The sequence below is a fragment of the Ranitomeya variabilis genome, chromosome 2 (genome assembly GCF_051348905.1).
Source record: "Ranitomeya variabilis isolate aRanVar5 chromosome 2, aRanVar5.hap1, whole genome shotgun sequence".
NCBI lineage: Eukaryota > Metazoa > Chordata > Amphibia > Anura > Dendrobatidae > Ranitomeya > Ranitomeya variabilis.
In genome coordinates this window covers 485,936,781-485,949,378 of record NC_135233.1, presented here as the reverse complement: position 1 = coordinate 485,949,378, position 12,598 = coordinate 485,936,781, and the positions used below count along the sequence as shown (strand labels likewise).

General features: G+C 41.8%; 1 protein-coding gene across 2 annotated transcripts in view; it reads left to right on the top strand.

Moving 5' to 3' along the window:
* Positions 1-8,374, top strand: part of ANO9 (anoctamin 9) — a 112,166-nt gene extending 103,792 nt beyond the window's left edge. The window contains exons 21-25 of one of the 2 annotated variants that reach the window (XM_077287861.1): positions 6,381-6,488; positions 7,187-7,277; positions 7,493-7,605; positions 7,976-8,053; positions 8,204-8,374. In XM_077287861.1, the coding sequence (XP_077143976.1) occupies positions 6,381-6,488; positions 7,187-7,277; positions 7,493-7,605; positions 7,976-8,053; positions 8,204-8,231 (418 nt within the window). In that variant the 3' untranslated portion in view covers positions 8,232-8,374. The remainder of the gene's footprint in view (positions 1-6,380; positions 6,489-7,186; positions 7,278-7,492; positions 7,606-7,975; positions 8,054-8,203) is intronic. The other variant, XM_077287862.1, reaches the window with a different exon arrangement.
* The last annotated feature ends 4,224 nt before the right edge of the window (positions 8,375-12,598 follow it).

Below are 12,598 nucleotides of genomic sequence, written 5' to 3'. Positions count from 1 at the left end.
AGCTATTAGGGAATGTAAGAACAGGTTGTAATTTGTAGTATACAGGAAGAGAGAGATTATTCCACCACTAGGAGCAAAACGGTAACAAATGCGGTGACATGCCAAGAATTTGCATAACTAATCATATGCTAAATAGTTGCATGTCAAATTTATGTATGAGATAGCAAATATGATTGTGTGTAAAATGATGGTAGTCTCACGTTCAAAACAGTAGTGGATGGTGAGATATGGAGCCAGAAAGTAAACAGTTCATAACATTGTTAACCTTTTGTTCTTCACTGTATGTGTGTGAATGGCCCAGTCCATAGTCCATACCTAAATTCCCTTGAGAATTGGCAGTAATTGGCAAGACTTGAAAATTACTGGTAACAGGCGCTCTTCATCCAATCTCACTGAGATAGATAGTTTGCAAAAAAGAAACCGCATCTAGATGTACACAGCTGGTAGAGACATACCCTGTAATGCCCATAAATAACCAGCACCGATAAACTCTCATAGCTTTTTAGTTACAAGGAGGCTGTACAGTGGTGCATGAAAGTTTGTCAACCAGTCAGAATTTTCCATGTTTCTGCATACAAGTCCCAAAATTAGATCAAAACCAACAAATTAAGTAAAAAAAATAGACTTTTTAGTATTTTTATTGAGGAAAATGATTCAATAGCCCATGTCTGAGTTTGTCAAAAGTATGTGAACCTTTAGAATTAGATATTTTGAAGGAAAAATTAGTCTTGTGTCTTCAATTAAAGGGATTAAAATCAGGACTGAGTTTATTAAACCAGGGATTCAAGCTTGAGGAGGATAATTTGCATATTCCAGGTGCCTTATGGGAAAAGCAAAGAGTCTCCCTCAGCAAGAAGATCCTTGGGTACAGCCGGGACCAGCTGCTTGGAAAGCATCACCAAACCAGGGATTCAAGCTTGAGGAGGATAATTTGCATATTCCAGGTGCCTTCTGGGAAAAGCAAAGAGTCTCCCTCAGCAAGAAGATCGTTGGGTACAGCCGGGACCAGCTGCTTGGAAAGCATCACCAAACCAGGGATTCAAGCTTGAGGAGGATAATTTGCATATTCCAGGTGCCTTCTGGGAAAAGCAAAGAGTCTCCCTCAGCAAGAAGATCGTTGGGTACAGCCATGACCAGCTGCTTGGAAAGCATCACCAAACCAGGGATTCAAGCTTGAGGAGGATAATTTGCATATTCCAGGTGCCTTCTGGGAAAAGCAAAGAGTCTCCCTCAGCAAGAAGATCGTTGGGTACAGCCGGGACCAGCTGCTTGGAAAGCATCACCAAACCAGGGATTCAAGCTTGAGGAGGATAATTTGCATATTCCAGGTGCCTTCTGGGAAAAGCAAAGAGTCTCCCTCAGCAAGAACAATTTTTGCCTGTAGGACATTATTGCAAGAAAGCTTGGCTGAGTAGATTACACAAGAAGGAACACACAGCAAGTCAGCAGGATCTAGGAGCAACATGGCAGATGTGACAACCTACATGGTGAGCTGCAGCATGTGCTACATGTTCACAGATCGACCAGAAGAAGAATCCAATTTCACCTGTCAGAAGTGTAGACTAGTGGCCCTTTTAGAAGAAAAGGTGCGAGGTCTGGAAGAAAGAATAACAACTTTGAAACTCATCAAAGAGAATGAAGACTTCCTAGACAGAACAGAAGCATCTCTACTGGTCACAGAAGGTGAAAAAAGTGTCAGAGAACCTCCAAAAGCAGATGAGTGGAAGCATGTGACCAAAAGAAGCAAGAAGACCATGGAAAAATCACCAACCACACAACTGAAGAACCGATATCAAATCTTTGTAGAGGATGAAGATGGCACACCTAAGGATGAAGCAATACCAGCAAGCAAAAAAGAAAAGGGCACACAGCAACAAGTGACAGCAAAAAGTACAGCCAAGAAGCAACGAAGAGTGGTGGTGGTGGTGGGAGACTCACTACTGAGAGGCACAGAAGCAGCCATCTGCAGACCGGACATAACCGCAAGAGAAGTATGCTGCCTTCCAGGTGCGATGATCAAGGATGTGACCGATAGGATACCAAAGCTCTTCAGCTCCAAGGACGTCCACCCATTTCTGCTGATACATGTTGGCACCAATGACACGGCAAGGAAGGACCTACCGACAATCTGCAAGGACTTTGAAGAGTTGGGGAAGAAAGTAAAGGAACTGGATGCACAGGTAGTTTTTTCTTCTATCCTTCCAGTAGACGGGCATGGCACCAGGAGATGGAACAGGATCCTTGATGCGAACAACTGGCTAAGACGATGGTGCAGACAACAAGGATTCGGATTCCTGGACCACGGTGTAAATTACTTGTACGATGGACTCCTCGCCAGAGACGGACTACACCTCAACAAACCTGGGAAACACACATTCGCCAGAAGACTCGCTACACTCATCAGGAGGGCGTTAAACTAGAAGTAGAGGGGACGGGAAGAAAAACATTAGACTCGAACAAAGAAGACCCAGGAAAACATACTCAGAAGGGAGGTAAGAACATTTCTAAAACAATCCACAGCGAGGAGATTGGAACAAAACAAAATCCTCTAAACTGCATGCTCGCAAACGCCAGAAGCCTGACAAACAAGATGGAAGAACTAGAAGCAGAAATATCTACAGGTAACTTTGACATAGTGGGAATAACCGAGACATGGTTAGATGAAAGCTATGACTGGGCAGTTGACTTACAGGGTTACAGTCTGTTTAGAAAGGATCGTAAAAATCGGAGAGGAGGAGGGGTTTGTCTCTATGTAAAGTCTTGTCTAAAGTCCACTTTAAGGGAGGATATTAGTGAAGGGAATGAGGATGTCGAGTCCATATGGGTCGAAATTCATGGAGGGAAAAATGGTAACAAAATTCTCATTGGGGTCTGTTACAAACCCCCAAATATAACAGAAATCATGGAAAGTCTACTTCTAAAGCAGATAGATGAAGCTGCAACCCATAATGAGGTCCTGGTTATGGGGGACTTTAACTACCCGGATATTAACTGGGAAACAGAAACCTGTGAAACCCATAAAGGCAACAGGTTTCTGCTAATAACCAAGAAAAATTATCTTTCACAATTGGTGCAGAATCCAACCAGAGGAGCAGCACTTTTAGACCTAATACTATCTAATAGACCTGACAGAATAACAAATCTGCAGGTGGTCGGGCATCTAGGAAATAGCGACCACAAATATTGTACAGTTTCACCTGTCTTTCACTAGGGGCACTTGTCAGGGAGTCACAAAAACACTGAACTTTAGGAAGGCAAAGTTTGACCAGCTTAGAGATGCCCTTAATCTGGTAGACTGGGACAATATCCTCAGAAATAAGAATACAGATAAAAAATGGAAAATGTTTAAGAACATCCTAAATAGGCACTGTAAGCGGTTTATACCTTGTGGGAATAAAAGGACTAGAAATAGGAAAAACCCAATGTGGCTAAACAAAGAAGTAAGACAGGCAATTAACAGTAAAAAGAAAGCATTTGCACTACTAAAGCAGGATGGCACCATTGAAGCTCTAAAAAACTATAGGGAGAAAAATACTTTATCTAAAAAACTAACTAAAGCTGCCAAAAAGGAAACAGAGAAGCACATTGCTAAGGAGAGTAAAACTAATCCCAAACTGTTCTTCAACTATATCAATAGTAAAAGAATAAAAACTGAAAATGTAGGCCCCTTAAAAAATAGTGAGGAAAGAATGGTTGTAGATGACGAGGAAAAAGCTAACATATTAAACACCTTCTTCTCCACGGTATTCACGGTGGAAAATGAAATGCTAGGTGAAATCCCAAGAAACAATGAAAACCCTATATTAAGGGTCACCAATTTAACCCAAGAAGAGGTGCGAAACCGGCTAAATAAGATTAAAATAGATAAATCTCCGGGTCCGGATGGCATACACCCACGAGTACTAAGAGAACTAAGTAATGTAATAGATAAACCATTATTTCTTATTTTTAGGGACTCTATAGCGACGGGGTCTGTTCCGCAGGACTGGCGCATAGCAAATGTGGTGCCAATATTCAAAAAGGGCTCTAAAAGTGAACCTGGAAATTATAGGCCAGTAAGTCTAACCTCTATTGTTGGTAAAATATTTGAAGGGTTTCTGAAGGATGTTATTCTGGATTATCTCAATGAGAATAACTGTGTAACTCCATATCAGCATGGGTTTATGAGAAATCGCTCCTGTCAAACCAATCTAATCAGTTTTTATGAAGAGGTAAGCTATAGGCTGGACCACGGTGAGTCATTGGACGTGGTATATCTCGATTTTTCCAAGGCATTTGATACCGTGCCGCACAAGAGGTTGGTACACAAAATGAGAATGCTTGGTCTGGGGGAAAATGTGTGTAAATGGGTTAGTAACTGGCTTAGTGATAGAAAGCAGAGGGTGGTTATAAATGGTATAGTCTCTAACTGGGTCGCTGTGACCAGTGGGGTACCGCAGGGGTCGGTATTGGGACCTGTTCTCTTCAACATATTCATTAATGATCTGGTAGAAGGTTTACACAGTAAAATATTGATATTTGCAGATGATACAAAACTATGTAAAGCAGTTAATACAAGAGAAGATAGTATTCTGCTACAGATGGATCTGGATAAGTTGGAAACTTGGGCTGAAAGGTGGCAGATGAGGTTTAACAATGATAAATGTAAGGTTATACACATGGGAAGAAGGAATCAATGTCACCATTACACACTGAATGGGAAACCACTGGGTAAATCTGACATGGAGAAGGACTTGGGGATCCTAGTTAATGATAAACTTACCTGGAGCAGCCAGTGTCAGGCAGCAGCTGCCAAGGCAAACAGGATCATGGGGTGCATTAAAAGAGGTCTGGATACACATGATGAGAGCATTATACTGCCTCTGTACAAATCGCTAGTTAGACCGCACATGGAGTACTGTGTCCAGTTTTGGGCACCGGTGCTCAAGAAGGATATAATGGAACTAGAGAGAGTACAAAGGAGGGCAACAAAATTAATAAAGGGGATGGGAGAACTACAATACCCAGATAGATTAGCGAAATTAGGATTATTTAGTCTAGAAAAAAGACGACTGAGGGGCGATCTAATAACCATGTATATAAGGGGACAATACAAATATCTCGCTGAGGATCTGTTTATACCAAGGAAGGTGACGGGCACAAGGGGGCATTCTTTGCGTCTGGAGGAGAGAAGGTTTTTCCACCAAAATAGAAGAGGATTCTTTACTGTTAGGGCAGTGAGAATCTGGAATTGCTTGCCTGAGGAGGTGGTGATGGCGAACTCAGTTGAGGGGTTCAAGAGAGGCCTGGATGTCTTCCTGGAGCAGAACAATATTGTATCATACAATTATTAGGTTTTGTAGAAGGACGTAGATCTGGGGATTTATTATGATGGAATATAGGCTGAACTGGATGGACAAATGTCTTTTTTCGGCCTTACTAACTATGTAACTATGTAACTATGTATTTAAACAGGCAACTAATAGTGATGAGCAAATGTGCTTGGATAACGTGTTATCCGAGCATGCTGCTGGGGTGTTATCGGAGTATCTTGGGCATGCTCGAAAAATATGTTCGAGTCCCTGTGGCTGCATGTTTTGCAGTTCCCTGTTTGTTAGGCAATCCTCATATGTGTTGCGCCTGTCTAACAGTCACGAAACATGCAGCTGCAGGAACTTGAACATATTATCTGAGCACGCTCAAGATACTCAGATAACACCAGAGCATGCTCGGATAACATGTAAATCCAAGTACGTTCGCTCATCACTAGTATCTAACAAAGTCTGATCTTCACAACACATTTGTGGAAGTGTATCATGGGTTGAGCAAAGGAGATTTCTGAAAAGAATTGTTAATGCTCTTCATGCTGGAGAAGGTTACAAAACCATCTATAGAGTTTAGACTCCAGCAATCCAAAGTAAGACAAATTGTGGACAAATGTAGGAAAAATCAAGAAAATTATTACCCAAATTACTCCAAGCCGATGTGCAGGACTAATCAACAAATATTGGAACTATTTAGGTGCAATTACTGCAGCAAAAGTGGGTTAAAGTGGGTTGTGATACTGAAGGCAAAGGTACACGTACTTTTATCACACACAGACATGTGATATTGGATCATTTTCCTCAATAAAGAAGAACAAAGTCTAATATTTTTTGACTCATTTGTTTGATTTGGTCCCCTTTATTAACGTTTAGGACTTGTAAACCTGATGTAGTTTTAGGTCAAAATTGTGCAGAAATATGGAAAATGGTGAATGGCACACAAAGTTTCAAGCACCACAGTAAGTATCACACTATAAGCTATAACATATCCGTACATTTACAACAGTTTCAGACTAACGTAAATAGAATATGATGCCAGTTTGTTTAGTAATGGTGTGTCCTTCTCCTTCTTTTCAGCTGTCTGACCGGATATATTAACCAGAGCCTATCAGTATTTCGTACACAAGACTTTGACAAGAGGACAAAAGTGTCAGAAGTCATGTACCCAAACACCACAGAATGCAGGTACATTAAAGCCCCCCCATACACTTTATCCAGCTGTCGGCTGAACGATGGTTTGACTGATAGTCTGGCTGGCAGCTTTCTCATCAGACTCTTCCATACACAAGAGCACTTGCTCTGCCGAGCAAGAGACGCTGCCAGACAAGTCTGGTGGCTTATTTCTTGTTGTAAGGAATGGCAGTCCAAAATTGGCCCTGCCAGACTCTTATCTTCTCTGACATCATCTGTCAGGGGCCCCATACACATTACATTAATCTAATGTGTATGGAATACACAACGATGTCTTAGTGCTGTGTATACAGTGGTCGAGAAGTCCTAGATGGTAATAAACTTCTCATTTGCATAAGAACTCAAATTATTTTCTCTGGCACTGTACCAGTAACAGGTACAGTGCTAGCAAGGTTGTTATAGGGGCTAAGTCGCCTACAGCACTGTATTGCCCATTTAAAATTCATTTTTGGAGTGAAGGACTCCCTTTAAAAAGGGTTTGCAATTTTGCAGACCCCTTCCTTTTGCTAGTCTAAAATATAACGCTAAATACAGTGACACATTCCCCTTTTTCATAACCAAAATTATTGTAATACAATTGTCATATTGGACTGGAGTAATATTCTTCCCACTTCTATTACGTTACTGTTATAGAATTGATGTCTCATCTACACAATTTCCTCTTTTTTAATTTTGCTATTTTTTTTCTTCAGGTATCGTGATTACCGTAATACTGACTATGCATTTTCTGTGCAGTTCTGGCATATCTTTGCTGCTCGTCTTGCATTTGTCATCATATTTGAGGTGAGCAGTGTAATATGTGGTTTGTGTGGGTTTGTATTGATGCTTCGTATTTTTAGAAGTTGTTTTCTGGCAGCCATGTTCTAACCTAAAAAAGGCTTTCAGCGTTTCTCTCTCAGAAAATCACTTTAAGAGATTCTATATTTTACATTGTTATTATGTTATATTATTTGCCTTTGTTCAATCTTGTGCTGTTTTGTTTCATGTCTCAATTTCAGCACGTGGCTGTATGCATAAAGTTTGTTGCTGCCTGGTTTGTACCAGATATCCCTCAATCTGTGAAGAATACTAGCCTAGATAAGAAACTTCAAGATCTTTTGAACGAGCTTGGGTAATTTTCCATAAGTCCCCATGATTGTACAATAATGCATATTATAGCATATAGATATCATATTTACCAGAATGTCCCAAACCAAAATTACACGCATGTCCTACAATGCCTCATTAATAATGGACTTCTTTATTTTGCCCTACAATAAGCTTCACATCTTTTAGCAAACTGAAACTTTCACCAACAGGGCCTGAATTTGGTTCCTGTAGGCCCATAACCAACACATACATCCAGCTAAATCTTCATCTTCAGTTGAACTCTCCAGCTAGTAGCCTGGCCCCACCATCACCATATAAGAATTCTTTGCAACAAAGAAGACGCTTTATAGCCCTTGCAAGGGCAACTAACTCTCCCCTCATCCATCCTACAGAGAGATGCCAGAGGAGGCTGATGAGTTATCCCATGACAGCTCTCCCTTCCCATACAGAAACCTACTAGTGGACCTCAGGTAATTTCCCATGAAAGTAATGCCTTACTTACACAGAGCTATAAATGGCCCCCAAATACTTTTTTTGCTAATTTATTTCACATTGGCATTACTTACAAAAGTTCTGAAATGTACTGGCATTTTAAGCTTGCTTTTTCTCTTTGTTTTCAGTATGATCGAGCGTTCAACAGAAGTTTAATACCTACCAAAGTGCCTGGACAATGAAGAACAACCTGAAGATGTAAAGATTGGGTGTAATATGGTGAAAAACCTGGTGTATTACATTTACTCAGCTGTAAATAGTTTTTTTTAAATAAAATTATTTTTGAGATATCAAAAAAAGCAATATTCATATCAATTATTTTTATTAAGAACAAACAAGAAGTACAAGAGTCTGATTTGGGTCCTCCTTTTCAACTAGTTGATGATCACCAGGTCAAAACCTGTGAAAACATAACAGTGATCCCTGTCACCTGTTTAATGTCAAAGGCCTAGGCAACATACAGTAATGTGCCACATAGAATCACATATATTTATATCAGTAGTTTGAACATAAAGTGGGGAAAATAAGTACGGTATTTGATACACTGCTAGTTTTCCCACCTTAAAAGAATGGAGAAGTCTGTCATTTTTATTATAGGTACACTTCAACTGTGAGAGATTAGAATCTAAAAATTAAAAAAAACAGAAAATCAGTTTGTATGATTTTTAAATAATGAAATTGCATTTTATTGCATGAAATAAGTATTTGATCACCTACCAACCAGCATGAATTTTGGCTCTCACAGACCTGTTAGTTTATCTTTATGATCCCTCCTACTCTGCACTCATTTCCTGTATTTACTACAAGTGTTTGAATTCGTTACCTGTATAAAAGACCCCTGTCCACACAGTCAATCACACTCCAACTTCTCCACCATGGCCAAGACCAAATGACTGTCTAAGGACACCAGGGACAAAATTGTAGACCTGCACAAGGCTGGGATTGGCTGCAGGACAATAGGCAAGCAGCTTGGTGAGAAGGCAACAACAGTTGGCATGGTTATAAGAAAATGTAAAAAACACAAGATGACTGTCAATCTTCCTCGGTCTGAGGCTCCATGAAAGGTCTTGCCTCATGGAATAAGGATGATTCTGAAAAAGGTAAGGAATTAGCTCAGAACTACACAGGAGGACCCTGTCAATGACTTGAAGAGAGCTGGGACCATAGTCTCATACATTACCGTTAGTAACAAACTACGCCGTCATGGATTAAAATCACACAAGGGCACACAAGGTCCCCCTGCTCATACCAGCATAGGTCCAGGCCCATTTGAAGTTCACGAATGACCATCTGGATGATCCAGAGGAGGCTTGGGAGAAGGTCATTTGGTCAGTTGAGTTCAAAATAGCGATTTTTAGTATCAGCTACACTCGACCTGTTTGGAGGAAGAAGGATGAGTACAACCCCAAGAACACTGTCCCAGTAGTGAAGCATGGTGGGGGAAACATCATTCTTTGGAGGTGTTTTTCTGCAAAGGGGACATACAGGATGACTGAATTGACTGTATTGAAGGGAGGATGGATGGGGTCATATATTGTGAAATTGTGGCCAACAACCTCCATCCCTCAATAAAAGCACTGAAGGTGGGTCGTGGCTGGTTCTTCTAGCATAACAATTACCCGAACCACACAGCCAGGGTAACTAAAGAGTGGCTCCGTAAGAATCATTTCAAGGTCCTCGAATGGCCTAGCCAGTTTCCAGACTTGAACCCAATAGAAAATCTTTGCAGGGAACAGAAACTTAATGTTGCCCAGCGACAGTCTCGAAACCGGAAAGATCTGGAGAAGATCTCTAGGAGGAGTGGACCAAAATCCATGCTGCAATGTGTGCAAACTAGTTCAAGAACTACAGGAAACGTCTGACCTCTGTAATTGCAAACAACTCTTGCATTCAACCCTACTGCTTTTGCCGTCGCACCACAGTTTGGTGACTCACTTTAACCTCATATTCTTAGTTAATTTTGTGCAAAATCTGTACAGCACTTTTATGGACATCAGATACTGACTTTTTATTAATGTGATCGACTTTGGAGGAAGTTTTCTGTGATTGCCAACTTCTAGGTTTGTCAGCTGTTCCATAACCTTCTTTTTCTTTCTTTATAATATGCGACACTTGACTCTGAGAGTAGTTGATTTCCATAGCTACCTCGTTTTGACTTTTGCCTGACTTCACTCTCAGAATAATAAGCTTCCTGACATCTGCTGATAAACTTGTCTTTCTTTGCCACCTTTTAGGCTGTGTGCACACGTTCCGGATTTTTCACGTTTTTTCGCTATAAAAACGCGATAAAACCACGAAAAATACGCAGCCATTAAGCATCCTATTAGAATCCGCAATTTTTGTGCATATGTTGCGTTTTTTTCCGCGACTAAAACGCATCGCGGAAAAAAACGCTGCATGTTCATTAATTTTGCGGATTTTTCGCGGATTTCCTGCTATTTAATGCATTGTGAAGCTCTGGAAAAAAACGCGAAAAATCCGCACAAAAAAGTGCAAAAAACACGAGAAAAATGCGATAAAAACTCGCAAAAAACGCATACGGATTTCCTGTGGAAAAAGTCTGGGTTTTTTTCAGGAAATTTCTGCAAATAATCCTGACGTGTGCACATAGCCTTAACCTCAAAACACACAAACAAAAATATAGGCAACATTCAACTACAAAAAAGAAGAGAATGTCCAGCTTCACCGAATCCGTAAAAAAGAGTTTTCTTTATTCACAAACTTTAAACATAGAGGATACAGACTTCAGCACAAACCATATGGGTAAGAATCTCAACGCGTTTCTGGAGACTAAGCAAAATTCAACTACCCATAATGAAATATGCAACATATTTGGCCCAGCAAATGTTGAAAACGAACACATAAAGCGATAAAACAATGTCAAACACATTTTTCATCCTTGTAGCTGACAGCCATTTGCTTCCGGTTTACTAAAATCACCAGGAAAATGGCATTACAACAACCAAACAGAAGTAATCACACTTTTAATAGAAATGAAAAACTTTCCGTCGCTACTATACATGTGAGCTTTGTGCGGCGTGCATAAAAATAAATAAATACAGGTGTGAGAACAACTAAGAACTGTGTTTTTATGTATCAACACATAGTAAAAAAGCATCTTGTCCTTGGAAGATCTCAAGATTAGGTACATACAGCCTCACATGAACAACACCACATGACAAATTACAACATCTCGTTAAATATTTCTCAAAAACCAAACCAAAATGGAAAAGCAGCATGTCAAAAACGAAGTACACCATTTAACCCCTTTCTGACATCGGGCGTATTAGTATGCCAATGTTGGACACCCTCCCTTTTGATGTGAGCTCCGGCGGTGAGACCACATCTTTCTCGGCACATGTCAGCTGTTTTGAACAGCTGACATGTGCCCGGAACAGCCGCGGGTGGAATCGCGATCCACCTGCAGCTATTAACCCGATAAATGCAGCTGTCAAACTCTGACAGCGGCATTTAACATGCGCGTCCGGCAAATGCGCCCATCGGTGATCGTGAGTCACTGATGGGATGTCACTGCTGGATTGCTATGAGCCCCGCCCGATGGTCAGCGCTCCTAGCAAGTCAAGCAATTCTGCTACATACAGGCGATCTTGGCTTGAAAAAGGATTTTTACTCTTCGCCACGACAGCACCCTACTGGAGAGAGGGATCCGCCCCGCAGGAACAGGAAACCTATTGAGAAATAAATGGGGGCGGTCCGCCTCTCCTCCTCAGTTTAGGTTTCCTGTTCCTGCGGGAACGACAGGACTCTTACTGAGAAGACATACCTGGGCTTGCATGCCGCCTGCGCAGTATCCGTGAGAACGGCAGGGGCTGCGGCTCAGAAGCAGCGTCGGGGGAGTTCCGTTAGACGGCTCCCCCCTCGTCTGATGGAGTGGGCAGACGGCCGGGTCCGGGAAAGGCCGACCGGCGTCCTTCCCAGCGTGCGGTACGGCAGCAGGAGCCGGGTAAGGTGACCTTCCAGCGGCCGGCGTTGAATCCCGGGCCGCGCGTGCGCCGACCGCCGCACATACAGGCTACCCCGGAAGTGGTTCTTGGACTTCCGGGGCGCCTAGGCCGGATCCAGGGCGGGGGAGCCGGCACTGATCTGCGCATGCGCAAGAAAAAAAAACAAAAAAAAAACGTTTTGGCGCTCTATTTAAAGCGCTCACTAACACTGAATCGGCGATGCAGAGATGTCATCCCCAGGTGCCATGGACCCTACAACCGGAGTTCCAGTACCCCCCGCCAAAGATCACGCCAGAGGATCCTCGGACACCGCTCGTAAAAGCGACGGTTCCAGAACAGGATCTCGGCCTTCTGATCCGGTATTATTTGCTTCACTGGGTGAGTTGTGAACTCTACCTATTAAGCTAACGCTGTCTCCCTATCTCTCTCTTTTCCCTTTCTCTCTCTACTTACACGCTTAGAGCAAAAAACGACAAAAAACGAAGCACAGGGAATGTGCCTTGTGTAACCAGCCCCTCCCTGACTCATACCCCAAAAAACTTTGTGAGGACTGTTTAA